Below are 13,985 nucleotides of genomic sequence, written 5' to 3'. Positions count from 1 at the left end.
AGGTCTGATGGAATCTTAAAGCCTGAAATCCTAAATCTGATCAAAATCTTAGCTTTAAAAGTGTTTTCCCCTCCTTTCTCACTTCCTGTTGGCCCATTGCTCTGAGAAAGATATAAGCTAAGGATGGGATGTAGTCGGTGGACAGAAGAATCACTGTCATTTCTGCATATAAAAAGCTGATGATTCCTGAGCACTGTTTCTTTTCTCTGTGGTCCAGGAGACCATTTTTGTGAATGAAACATGTACACCACATCATATACCTTTTATAATATCCAAAGACCTTCTGTTCAAATTCCCCTCTACTAAAAACACCCTGGGGACTATCATTCAAATGAAGGACTTGAACTCGGTGAATCTGGGCAGTTTGCACACAATGGTAAAATAAGTATGTGGCCCCCACCAAGGCTGTGGCACTCTTGTCTAGACAAGAGTGAGATCTTATAGGGGACAGTCTGCTCTGTCTTGTGGTGACCAGTAGGCCCCTACAAGCATTGCTCTGCTTTCCCTTCATACCAGTTGCTAGGCTACACAAGGACTGTAGCATTCTGTTCATTCCATTGGTGGTTGGTTGGTAGGCTGGCAGGCAATGGTCATGTTTTGTGTACCCACTAGTGATGCTTGCTGTGCAAACCATCTTGCTTAATGGATATAAATATCTTCTGTTTTCCAAACAGCTTAATGGATATTAATTTGTCTCTTAGATATGGCATAGTGGCATAGCACATGAGCTACAAATGTCAGGAGACCAACGGAGAGACCAACTGGCTCCATCCATCGGCCAGTGAAGCTGCCATTGGTTAAGTGTTTGCTTTCCTCTTCCCTCCTCATTCCTTTTGCCTTACCTATCACATCTATAATTAGACTACGAGTCTGCAGGGAAGGGCTATATTATTTTAAAAATAATGGTACAGCACCTAGAGGTGTTTATAAATAATAGGAAGAATAACATAAGAAGATATTTGTCAGATGAAAGGCACATCTACTAGTCCAGCATACAGTTTTCCACAGTGGCCAACCAGATGTTTTCAGAAGCCAACAAGTAGAAGGTGAGTGCAATACCACTCTACTGTTTCCCAAGCAACTGGTGGGATGCAAACTTCTCACTGGCATCTGGTTGGCCACTGTCAGAGGATGCTGGGCCAGAGCTTTAAAAAAATTAACTGAGTTGTTGCCACCACCAAGAAAGCCCTTTCCTCAATACCTACCAACCGTATAACTCTGGAAAAAGTATGATGGGATATGTGTGTGTAAAAGCTTAAAAACAATCACTTTTTATTCCTTTTCCAAGCTGCTTAAAGTTGAGCTTTTCATCGTTGTTATTATTATTATTATTAACTACCTTTATAGCAGGAGTTGTCTGGAAGGCTCACAAATCAATAAAATACAACATCAAGATACTATATAAAACAATGGAAACTGTAGCAAATTAATTAGTTGGTCCCTCTTATCAGCCCCTCCATTCTACTAAGTCTGGCTCACAGATCTGGGATAGCTTTTTATCTCGGGTGCTTATCAGTAACCTATATATTATCTGTTGCGGATGAAAGGAGGAGCTCGGCGACATTTGGTAGCATCGAAATTCTCCTGCTGGCGAAGCAAGTATTTGCTCACCCGCGGTCGGTACTCCGAGAAACAATGCGGGCGCCGTTTTGCTCACCAGAGATACGCACCGCTCGCTCTCCCCAGCGCTATTTCGTGGAGGCTCGAGAACTACACTTCCCAGGAGCCTCTGCTCTTCGTCCAACCTGCGACAGGAAGCGCCTGTTGCTTAGAGACAGGAGGCGGGGAGTACAACTGCCAGGGATTTGACTCCCGCGCCGCTTCTTCGTAGAGAGCCGCCCAGTGCCGCTGGGCAGAGGAGACCAGAAATGTGAGTGAGGGGCTGCGAAAGGGGCGGAGCAGCATGTGGGCTTTCCTATCTGCTTAGCCGCTCTGAGGAAACAGGGTGCCGGACTAAGGGGGCCTTCGGTCTGATTGGGCAGCGCTCGCTGTGAAAAGGCGGGGGGGGGGGGCTGTGAAAACATGCGCGTGGCATGGAAAGTGCCCGGGGAGAAGTTGCTTTCCCTTCCCCTCGCAGTGCCAGCGACAGGGGTCCTCCGAGGAAGCCGAGCGGAGGGAGATTCGAGACAAGACAAAAGGAAGAACTAACGGGCGCAGCGCATAATTCAACTTTCAGGGATCAGGCCAAATGCCCATCTTAGTTCGGTATCCTGTTCTCACAGTGGCCACGGGAAGCTCAGCAGGCAGGACCTGAGCCCAACAGCGCCCTTCCCACCTGTGGCTCCCAGCGACTGGCCTTCAGAAGCATCTGGAAGAAGAGCTGTGGCCTTTGTGGCTAGGAGTCATTGATAGCCTTACCCTCATTTCCCTAATCTCTGTTAAAGATGTGGAATTTGCTGTCGGGAGAGGCGGTGGCCACCAGTTTAGACAGCTTCAAAAGGTTATTAGTGGCTCCTCCCATTGACACCTTTATATTATTTCTGCCATCGGAAGCAGCATGCTTCTTTGAATACCAGATGCTGAGGAGAGTGAGCTCGTTGCACTCATGTCCTGCTTGTGGGCTTCTCCTGGGAATCTGATTTACCACTGTGGAAACAGAATTATGGGCTTGGTGGTCCTTTGGTCCGATCTACCAGAGTTGCTCTTAAAGAGGAAAGGAGGGTAGATCATTTAAAACATCTCCACCTTTCATCAAGAGGATTCCAAGGTGGCATACAAACGTGTCAGCAAAACTACCCATAGTGTCCTGATGAGCATCATGGCTTGGTGAAGATTTGAATCTGTCTCCCATCCCAGCCCCCAAGTCTTAGGCCCCATCTGCACTATACATTTAAAGCAGTATCATACCATTTTAAACAGCCATGGCTTTCCCACAAAGAAAGCTGGGAAGTATAGTCTGTAAAAGAGTTGTTGGAAGACCCCTGTACCCCTCACAGAGCTGTAGTTCCCAGAGTTCTCTGGGAAGAGGGACTGACAGTGAAATCACTGAATTGTAGCTCTGTGCATGGAATAGGGGGTCTCCTAGTAACTCTCAGCACTCTTATCAAACTACAGTCCCCAGGATTTGTTTTGGGAAGCCATGACTATTTAAAGTGGTATGATACTGCTTTAAATATATAGTGCAGATGGGGCCCTAGTTTGACATTCTAATTGCTACATCCGTGGTAGCTCTTATTTAAATTATGCCTTAACTATGAAGGGAAGGGTGCATTCTTGCTTTATGAATTTAACCTGGGTTTGATGACCCATGGGCACTGTATTTTGAAAAAGGATTGAAGTCCACCCATCCCTGACTTAAAGGCTCATATGAGATGATACTTGTGAAGGGAGTGTGTTATATTTGGGAAGAAATGGAATAGACTAGCTTTATGTGCTCTTTAGCAACCTCAGTCTTTTATTCCCACCTGATAGGCACCCAGGATCAATTCTTGCAACCATTTCGGTTGTGACTGGTTGCTTTCCTTTTCTGTATTGGTCTGTTCTTGTGGCAAATGGTCTGCCTGAACTATTGGAAACTGCTCTTTTCATTAATGGCTATACGGTTTCCAAGGATGAGTTCAGGACTGGCATACAAAGCTGCAGTTTGTCTTTGTGGCAAAAGATTCAGGCAGCCTTTTTCCCGTCACGTGTGCCCTAATGCAGGTAGCATGTGTGAATCAGTCTGGATATTATGTAATTTGGGACTTGGGGACGAACAGATCATGAGTTCTTCTGCCTGAGTCGTACCAAAATGGGCTTTTGTCATGTTGCAATTGCCTTTCCAGCTACTTCCCAGGCTTGAACCAATTGCCCCTTAATTGCACTGCAATAATCAATCCTAAAGTCCTCCTTTCCCTCAGTTTTAGGCTGCTGCAGTTTCCCTGATGTAGGGCAAAGGAACCTTTCCAGCAGCTTGTTTGTACTTGGCTCCCAACAGCCGTTTGCCCTCCAAGCCAACAGAATAAACACATTCTCTGTGCTGTGCCTGGAATGAAGCCAATAGTGTCCTGCTAAGCGCTCTCGCCCCCCCCCCCCTTTAACGGAGGTGTGAGGAAGGCATTTGGCTTCCTATATATGAAGCAAGCTTGGCTACGGTTGTTTAGCTTCAGCCATCCCTTCTCTACAAAAACAGCAACAATCTGCTTGAGTGTATCTTACCTAGGTGCTGAGGTAGGATAGTCAACGTGTAAAATGTGCTCTGGGAGCATCTTGAGGTGAGCATTGGGAAGGTGATGGGAGGCAGATGGCTGCTCGAGAGGTTTTTTTCCCCCTTGCCGCCTTTTTGCTCGCTTGACTGCGCTGACAGCTTTGTGATGTCTGGCACTGTGCTTCAGCCGTGATGGTTGCACCTGTTTTGAGTGGGCAGAATTCCAGGGTTCTGTGTGTAGATTTGGGGTGTGATGGAGGTGTCACTGCCTGTTTGGAGGTGCATAGGAAACATTTTGGAGGTGAGATCCATGGTACGAAGATAAAGCCAGATGTGTCTCTTGCTAGCTGGCACTGAAACAGAGGCTCCTCTTAATGGTGATAACCCAGAGACTTGGGTTCTGTACAGCTCCCAGGAGCTTGGCCTTTACCAGAAACACTTGGCAGTGCTGAGGCCTATTTTACTGTTGCTTTTCAAAGATTTTTGCACGTGTTGTATAAGCAATTATATCTGTGTCTGAAAACATGTAAAAACAAACAAACAATGCAACTGGTAATTCAACACCAAGCTTTTAACATAGTTGAGAAAACAAACTGATTTGTCCGTTAGTATTGCTGTGTTGCCTCTTTGAATGCTTCAGGCTAAAACCAGACTGTAACTGATACATCATAGTGATAGCTGAGTACTTCTATCCAGTAAAATAAAAGAGACTTGAATTAAAAACAGGAAAATGTGGCAGAATAAAAATAAAAGGCAAGCTAAAAATAACTCCACAATAACAATCAAATAGCACCAATTAAACTTTAAGAATACAAAATTTAAAACTCCAGGATATACTGGGTAGTTTTATTCTTTTTATATCTCAAAATACATGAACATTATATGCTCAAGTATTTTGAGGGGGAAAAGAATAATTAAAAAACAAAACTGCAGCAGAAAACCTTTCGGCACCACTACCGAAAAAGCCCTGTCTCCCCTAATCTCAAAGATGGCTGGCACAAAGATCAACCCCCCCAAAGTTGATGACAGAAGGCAGGCCGATTCATAAGGAGCCACCTCCTTGAGGAGGACATTCACCTGGCTCCTGCATTATTTTTACAGTGTTGAATTAAAACATTTTTGTTCACTCAAGCATTTAATAGTTTGTATTTTAAGTACTGGGAGGATGCTGTATTTGTGAACCCTGGTAATTAAAGCTTTTACTCCACTCTTTTAATTGCTATTTAATTCTGTTTATTGTTTTTGTTTATATACCATAGGCTGAAATCTTATACACCCTCGGATTAAGTATGGCTTACCTGCCTTACTTCTGAGTAGACTTGTATAGGGTTGTACTGTATTGTTTTAGTCTGCATTGTAAACTCTTTTGGAATCATTATTATGAGAGATTGCAAATGGTGATCATAAGTAGTTGCTACTGAAAGCCTTAACCTCTGTAAATTTGTCTTTTAAAGCCGTCCAACTTGGTGGCCACCACTATATCTTGTGGTAGCGAATTCTATGGCTTAACCATGTCTGTGCTGGGACTACTAGAAGAACTTCCTTCTGAAGTTACACCCAGAAAAAAGATACTTATCCTACGGGGATTCATTATCAATCTAGACATCACATCAATTGTGCATCCTGCTTTTTATAGGCACTTCCATGTATACTCCCATGCCCTTCTGCTAGCAGGTGAAGACTTTCTTATTCCAACAGCCTTTGGGGAACTGACTGATTTTAAGGAAAGGACTGGGGCTGTGATGTATTCTGTTATAATTGTCTGTATATTTTAATAGATCATATATATAGTTAGTTAGCTTTTATTCTATATTAATGTTTCATTGTTTTTTAAATTCTGCCTCTCGCCTCATGTTTTTAGCTGTTTCTAATTTATCTGTAAGCAGCTGTGTTTATTCCTCGGGAAAAGGCGGGACAGAAATAAATATAATACAAATGTGTGCTTTATTGCAGTAGTTAACATGTATGACATGATAATAGTAGCAATGTTTCTATGACCAGCATGATGTGGGTGATGTGAAATAAAACCAACACTGAGGGTATAATGTTGTTTAGTTCCTTGCAGCAGCTTCCCTACAGTTTCCTGTTCTTCCAGATAAATTGGCCATGCTTTGCCAGTGACTTTGAAGGAGGAAGAATTAAGGAAAGTGAGATCTTGCAGTTCTTGATTCCTGGTCTGGAGCTGAGGCTGAGATGTCAGAGGGGCCCTCCAGGATTACGGGGCCCATTCCCCCTGATCCCTCCCTTTGTCCTGATTACTACAGGCGTCCCCTATCAGGTGAGTGTGCTGTGTGATCCTGGGGTATCCTGGTAATCTCAGTCCATAATCAGTTTTCCTTTTCACCTCTGGAAAAGAGAAGGATCCATATTTTTCTCTATAATGGGTAGAATCCTCTAAGTACTCACTAGCCCTTGCTGACAGCAGGGGTGGGAAACCAGTGGTTCTTCAGCTTGTTGGACTGCAACTCCCATTACCCCGGCCATAGGCTGTGCTGGTTGGAGCTGATGGGAGCTTAATGGCATCAGGTTCTGCACCCCTAATAAAGGATCTTTAAGAGAACAGTAATCAAGCAGCTGCTTGATACTGGAGGTTGAGCTGGAGTAGACTGGTGAGGACACTGGTCAGGAATAATTTGGTCTAGAAAAAGTGCTAATTTAGGGTGACAGAATGTGTAAATTCTCGTTCTGTTGGGAAAAAGAAGTTTCCTATGGTCCTATTTTCCTAAGTCAGATCATTTGTCCTTATACCCCAGTATTGTCTATTCTGACCTGCCGCAGCTCTTCAGGGTCTTTCCCATTGCCTCCTTTTCACTGGAAGTGTTCAGATTTGACCTGAGAGCATCTGCATTAACTTTATCTCTGAGCTGCAGTCTTTCTTTTTCCATCTTTAGCACGAGGGAGACTGGAAGGGAACTCTCTGAAGCTGGATCTGCTCCCCGGTCCCATTCCTCCAGAATGCAGCCTCTACCCTGAATGCTACAGTGCCCGCCTTGCTCACCCCCCTCCGCGGATTAAGCCAAATGCCAGGGACATTCTAGAGATGGGAAAGAAGGGCACAGTGGGAGCTCTCCTGCAGCTGGATGGGATCTCCTTCTTCCAGGAGGTGACACCTAAGCGTAAGTGTGGTCGCAACATAGGGACAGATGGCAGCCTGCTGTTGACAGCATTAGGGGTGGTGTAGCAGTTAAGAGTATTCGACTCGGACTCAGAAGACCCTGATTCAGATCTACACTCAACCATGAAGCTCACTGGGTGACCTTCAGGCCAGCCACTGTTTTTCAGCCTAACCATCTTAACAGTGGTTACAGTGGGTTTCTTCACCTACAGCAGTGATAGGCCATGTGGCTATCTCCCATCATGCCTGATGGGATGGGATGATGGAGGCTAGGACTGATGGGAGTTGCAGTCAACAACATTTGGAGGGCAACACTTTGGCTACCTCTGACCTGTGGTGTAATCCTGGCTGTACATACCTCTGTAACACGGAGAGAAATATGAGTTCTTGTCTCTCTCCACAAGTTACAGGTGAGCTGTCTATTTGTTTTTTTTACAAGGAAAACATAAGGAAGTTCAAGGGAGAGAGGCTTTTGTGCCTGTAGCTCAAGTATTGTAGGGCAATGTTTTCTTTCTCTTGCCAATGCAGGCAAAGATCACAAGGACTATGAGAAGGAAAATCTGAGGCGCATGCGAGAGATTCAGCGGAAATGCAGAGAGAAGGAGCAGGCTCGGGAGCTCAGCCAACCAAAGCCCGTGAAGGCCCTGTGGAAGTCTCAGAAGTATGAGAGTGTGGAGTCTAAAGTCAAAGCAAAGCTGCAGGTATTTCTACTACTGCTTATTGGCAATACATTTTACATGCAGTCTCTCTTTCTGTCTGCTGAGAGGAAAGTGATGTAGGCAGTGAACAAAGAAGAAACAGACGGGATTGTGCTGATGGCACTCTCTCAAAATTCCAAATGTGCCCACAGATCTGAGAATATTGGCAACCCCTGTCTGATGTCCCAGTTTAAAACAACGTAGGTGGTGGTCATCAGGAACAGGTGCAATAGACTATGCTGAAGGTTGATCAGTGATGTTCTCTGGGTTCTTCAGTCTACACCCGTCTCTGACTGTGCAATAATTCTTCCTCCTGTTTTCCTCTTTCCTAGGAGAGTCCTAGTCCCCCGAATCCAGAGCATCAGAAATACTTGAGAGCCTATTCGCGCTGCGGTGCAGGAATTCGTCCATGCAGGTCACCGTCTCCAAACCCTGCCCAGTCCGGAGCAACAGCAGATGCAGCAGCTTCAAAATCACAGAATGGGAGTGTCAAGGTGGGGGGCGGGGAGATGCCCACCGGTGCTGATGCAATCTGCCTTATACTTCCGTTTCCTCATGAGTGGTTAGTGCTTTAGCCAACCTCCTCCCAACCTCTCCATTCCAGGGTTGCAGTAAATGATGGAGCTCTGTGGTGTCCCAAGGCAGAGGGAGGGACACTTTTTGCAGTTGTGCATGACTGCCAGCACTTCCAAAGCTCTCTTGGAATGTTTTTTACTTCTCTGTGACCCCCAAATTATTTTGTTTCTTTGATCTGATGGGAATATTCCCTCCCCCTGCCACAAAGACGTGATCCGTGCTTTCAAAGTTAGCTGGGGCTAGGAGAAATTAAGCCAAACCTGTCCCTAGTCCCTAGAAAAGCAACGTTTCCTGACACCCAAAGCTCTTTGCCTTCCAGCTCTTTGACCTTCTCATTACAGAACCAGGAGGAGAGTCAAGGGGTGGACTTCATCAGCCACAACGCCCGGAACGCCAAACGGGCTCAGCTGCAGCGCTCACGCTCCTTGCAGTCGCTGACCGAAGTGCTGGAGCAGAAACGCAAGGAACAGGAAGAGTACAATGCTAAGCAGAAAGGCCATGTCCCCCACTAGTAGGTATCCAACTCACCCCTGACCCATCTGGCGTCAGTATTTATTTGTTTAAAATACTGCTATCCATGCTTTTCTGTGTTACAACAGGCCTCCAAGGCTACTTGCAATAAAATAAAATTAATACCCAATAAATATAAGGTTGAAAAAGAAAAGTAAAGAAATCAATGTTCAACCTTTCTACAAGACTGCAAAGTGGTGGTCACAGGTTTGAATAACCCTTCCCTTCCCATAGAAAACTAGCATGTCAAGGAGAAAAGTAAGTGAGAGCCGTTCTCCCTGACATAGTAGCCTTACATATGTGGTGAGTTCATTTTTAAACGGAGAGTTTTCAGTCATGTGATCCTCCACCTGCAGTCTGAAATGGCAGGAACAGATATACCATCTCAGACACAGCAGTCTGTCTGGCATAAGCACCAGAAGTAAGTTTGGGAGCATTCTGCCCATGTGCAGGACTGCCATATGAGCAATGATGGCATCTCATATCAGCTGCTGAATTTAGTTTTCCCAGAATCTCTGCTTTATTTTTTCGAGGCCCTTTTGTTTGTGATTTGAAATAAATAAAACAGTATTCTGAATTGGAGATTCTGCCATTCTGGATGGATAAAATGGGTGTGGTCACAACTCTTCATAAAGATATAGAAGGGAATACTTCCTTCTGGGTGCAGCTCTGTTTTTGGATTCCCAGGTGGTGTCTGCACCATAGAATGCTTTTATTGGCTTGGACTGATTGTCCAGCTATACTCACTGCTGAAAATGACCTGGCTACCCTCATTCATGCCTTGATAACTTTGGGATTAGACTACAGCAATGTGCTCTTTGTGGGGTTGCCCTTGAAGACAATTCAAAAACTTCCGGTGATTTGGAATATCTCCACCCAGTTGGTGAGAGGCACAAGTCATGGTGGCCATGTTATGCCTGTGTTTGAAACCCCTCCTCCTGGAGTTTCATTTCTGAGGGGCTGGATTGATGGCCCTGACTGCAGTAAACACCACATCTGTTCCCGCCTCCTGTCCCAACTTCTCTTCTAGCCGTTTCTTTACCACTTAATTGGTTTGTAGGACCCCGAGGGGAGAGACGTGAGGCTAGGCCATGCTCTGTTCCTTGAAGTCTGAGGTGCCGTTTCCTCCTAGCTTTCTCTGCCATTCTTTCCTCACCTTAACCACTATGCTCTTTCTGCTGTGATTTAGCCTGATTGAGAGGAAGGACCACTGGCGCAAAGAGGCAGAGGAGCGCCAGCGCAACATGCCTGACCCCTCCATGCCACCTGGCCACACCATGATGCCAGAGAGCCAGCGGTTGGAGACGCTCAACAACCTCAAACAAAGTAAGGAGGGCGGAACACAAGACGTGTGAAGCTGCTTCATGCCGGGTTGGCCCAGGACGGTCTAGTTCAGGGATGTGGAACCTGCCACCCTCTAGATGTTTTTGGACTCTGGCTCCCACCACCCCCAGCCAGGGTGGCCAATGGGCAGCGATGATGGGAGGTTGAATCCAACAACATCTGGAGGGCCACATGGCCCCCCACACCTGGCAGAGGCTCTATGGAACATAGGAAGATGTCTTCTACCAAGTCAGGTTGTTGTCCATCTGTATATCCAGCTCAGTCTTGTCTGCACTGACTGAATTGAGCAGGCATCCTTAACTGTAAGCTGGTCACTCTTCCTCTTCTCTGTTAGGCCAAGAGCGCTTCCTGAAAGACCTCCTGCTGCTTCCAGTGCGAACTGACACGCTCAGCGTCCAGAACAGACGTGCCACCCTGGAGAATAAGCTGTCGCAGATCGAGGAGGCACTCAAAATATTCTCTCGACCCAAAGTCTTTATCAAGCTGGACTCCTAGGCAGAGGCAAGATACTCCCTTTCCCAGCCTTCTCTTCTGGACTGCAATGGAGAGGAAAGGTCTCTTTTTCCTTCCTTGCTCTTTCACTCAGCCAGAAATCCTCTTCCCCCTCTCAGCCATCCTTGCTGGCTGACTCAGTGATGCAAGCTTCTGCCCCACACTTGTGTGGCTGACCACTCTCTGGTGCTTGCTCTTGACACCCAGCCTTTCAGGAGCTGGGATGCAACAGAGGTCTGCATCATACCTGTCTGCTTGTCTTGCTTCACAACCAAGGGCGGGGAGAATCTGTGGCCTACCAAAAGTTGCTGAACTTTGATTTCCATCTGCCCCAGGCAGCCCTGCCAGTGTTCAAGGGTGATGAAAGTTGTAGTCCAAACTGCATCTGGAAGGCCACAGGTTCCCCTTCCTTGTTCTTCATGCAAAAGTTGCCAAAAAGGAGATGGGATGGTTGGTGGTGGAGGAGGGGAGAGAGAGGTGCTTGGTCTCAGAGGAATCTGGCCGTTGTGAAATCTGTAAATCCTCTGTGGCCACAGCTTGAATTTGCAGAGCTGCCCCTCTGAGAAGAGTGCATTGAGAAGCTCTAACAGTACAGCAGGACTGAGCAGGCACCCTGAGCGTTGTTCTGCTTTTTTGCAAGACGGTTCAGGTACACACATTGGCTGGACAAGCGGCCAGCACTCAGAGGGATAGGTGTTCAATTTTAACTTAAATAGTTGGGGTAATTTTTTAAATAAATAAACAAACAAACTTTTGAAAGCACTTGTCACAGAACAGAGGCGGAAACTGGGTGCCTTCACAAGCACTCTGGAAGATTCTTTAAATGGCTGAGGGATTATTTTTAATTTACAGATATATGGTGAATGCATCCTCCATTTGGATGATACATCGTACAAACACAGCAAGTCTCTGCTCCTCAGAACTGCAGGCAAGGATGAATCATAGGATCACCTGCTTTGCATACACAGAAGGCCCCTCTGGCACCTCCACCTAAATGGGTCAGGAGGGGATGAGAGAGACCCTATGCTGAGAGTGTCAGAGAAAGGGATTGTGCATTAGTTGGACGTAGAGTCTTACCTAACAGAAGCCTGTATAAGGATCCATAGTTGGATAAGAAGTTCAGTATTAGGAAGGATGCTAAGTAGGCCCAGCAAGCTTCAAACAGTCATAGGCTCATGTGAAGTGGAATTCAAGTGCCTGTTTCTTTTTTTAATATAATTAATCTGAAAAGCTGCACTTGATTCTGCGTCATGGAAAAGCTGCTGCTGCCTTTTACACTAACACAAAGCTAAGGTAGAGGAGATGGGGCTGCTGCTTATGTTTTGCTGCCTGAAAGACTCCCCTTTCAGGCTTGTCCTTCATTTCTAAAGGACCCTGGAGCCAAGTGGCACTGAAGTCATAGGAAGGGCAAAGATAATCCATATCTTTTAAGAACTGGCAGGATTGAGCAGCATGGCAGGGTTGGAAAGGGTTAATAAGGTTAACAGGCAATCTAGTTCCACCACGCCAGAACAACAACAACCCAAACCAAACCCTGGATAGGGTTGCAGTGAAGGGTGATGGACAGCAGTAGCAGGATTAATTGCCTCCCCGTGGGGTAGTCGGAGTACATAAAACATTTCCTCTCCTCTGGAAATGTCAGACAAGAGTTATTTCGGCTGTGCAAACTCTCCTAGCCAGTTTTTTTTTTTGGGGGGGGGGGTAATGGTGCAAAGCCCTGGCAGCTCTGTACTGTCTTCAGGTGTTCTCCTTTCCATGCAAAAATTGTAGTTTCAGGCACCTAGAAGAGTTACCTCGACTGACAAAGCAGAGAAAAGCTTGGTTAGTTTTCTGTGGACCTCGTGCTTGTTAGGGCACCAGTAACAGGTTACGTTATGTGGGAAGCAGGCATGCTGTGGCCCTGATACAGGACTGCAGGTTGACCAGTTGACCATCTGTTAACTCAGTCGAGAAGAGGTGGATTTGGATGGGAGGCTCACTGTGCTTGGAGATTCGCAATTTAACACTTCTGTATCTGCAGACCTGACACAAAAACAGATTCCTTACATAGCAATCGGGCTTGGAAACAATCTTCAAATTGATTTAAGATATCAATGCATCAAGTGGGTGCTGCAGCACAGAATAACCCTTTCCATCCCAATTTCAACCCCTGCCTGCTTGGCAACAGCTTCCAAGTGGGAGTGAATGGTGGGTCACAGACCCTCTTTTAGAGTTCTTAAATCCCAGAGGCTTTCATGTGGCTGGCTGGTTGTGAACATGGCCTGCAGTGACTACCTACAGGTGAATTACTACACCGTGTTTAAGGCCAACAGTTAAATATAAGCCCAGTGGGAACGAAGAGATGCCTTGAACCCTGTACCTGGCCACTACTGTCCTCTGGTGGTGGACCCCAGTAATTGTACAAGATAATGATTCACAGCAAATCAAGGTCCTAGGCACCGAAACGTCTCTCTTGAGGTGGAAGCAGCTGCTGTTGGCTAGTTTACCATGATTTAAAATCCCCTACTACAGACTATGAGCATCTTAGCTGGTCAGACTTAAAATGAACAAAACAAGAGAAGACTACCTTCCTTCAATTTAGAATGGTAAATTAAACATCTCCCTAAAAACCATTTCAGTGCAAATGATCCTGACCTGGTAGAAATGCAGCTGGGATGAATGGGTGATTTGTTAGAGATGCTTTTATTTCCTTTCATCAGTTGCTTTTTGCAGGAGAAAAATGAAAGCGATGTGGAAGGATATTATGCTTGAAACCTTTTCTTTTTCTTTAATGGAGAGGCAGGTGCAAAGGGCTCTGGCAAGAGATCTAGCAAGAAGCTGGACACCTTGCAAGGCCAGATCATCAGTATACTGAGGGCCACAGAGCTCAGTGGGTTGGCACATGTCTTAATTCCTGATGATGCTCCCCTCCCACTGACGGTCACTGCTATCAGCAGGTATCTAAAACATCCTGGGAGAATTCAAATTAGCATATAATATTTGCATAAGCCACATCATCATGCAGATTTCTTTGTGTTCACTATCTTGAAGGTTGAAATAAGCACTTGAACACCATTTTGGTTTGCCAGTGTATAGAATTCTTGCACACAATAGGAATGAGCAAGGGGCCAGCTAGGCATACAGC

General features: G+C 45.8%; 1 protein-coding gene across 3 annotated transcripts; it reads left to right on the top strand.

Annotated features, from left to right (window-relative positions):
- The first annotated feature begins 1,733 nt into the window (after positions 1 to 1,733).
- Positions 1,734 to 11,611, top strand: ENKD1 (enkurin domain containing 1). Of its 3 annotated transcripts, none has more exons than XM_083452558.1 (8): positions 1,734 to 1,870; positions 6,182 to 6,404; positions 7,018 to 7,242; positions 7,770 to 7,942; positions 8,272 to 8,433; positions 8,857 to 9,026; positions 10,215 to 10,351; positions 10,704 to 11,611. In XM_083452558.1, exons 2-8 carry the CDS (start codon positions 6,320 to 6,322, stop codon positions 10,862 to 10,864), a joined length of 1,113 nt encoding a protein of 370 aa, XP_083308684.1. In that variant the 5' UTR covers positions 1,734 to 1,870; positions 6,182 to 6,319; the 3' UTR covers positions 10,865 to 11,611. The 3 variants fall into 3 exon arrangements, with proteins under 3 accessions (XP_083308684.1, XP_083308683.1, XP_083308685.1); XM_083452557.1 differs by having other exon boundaries at positions 1,762 to 1,870; positions 6,222 to 6,404; XM_083452559.1 differs by lacking the exons at positions 1,734 to 1,870; positions 6,182 to 6,404; positions 7,018 to 7,242 and adding an exon at positions 7,290 to 7,651.
- Positions 11,612 to 13,985: the final 2,374 nt, after the last annotated feature.

The sequence above is a fragment of the Podarcis tiliguerta genome, assembly GCF_965153285.1.
Source record: "Podarcis tiliguerta genome assembly, chromosome: 8".
NCBI lineage: Eukaryota > Metazoa > Chordata > Lepidosauria > Squamata > Lacertidae > Podarcis > Podarcis tiliguerta.
Note: the sequence above shows the minus strand (reverse complement) of the source record. Positions and strands in the feature narration are given on the sequence as shown.

Bases quoted from the DNA above. Each gene is read 5' to 3' on its own strand.
- ENKD1 (XM_083452558.1), top strand. From the start codon at position 6,320: ATGTCAGAGGGGCCCTCCAGGATTACGGGGCCCATTCCCCCTGATCCC. The intron at 6,405-7,017 runs GTGAGTGTGCTG...TTCCATCTTTAG, and splicing joins CTACAGGCGTCCCCTATCAG to CACGAGGGAGACTGGAAGGG. The intron at 7,243-7,769 runs GTAAGTGTGGTC...TTGCCAATGCAG, and splicing joins CCAGGAGGTGACACCTAAGC to GCAAAGATCACAAGGACTAT.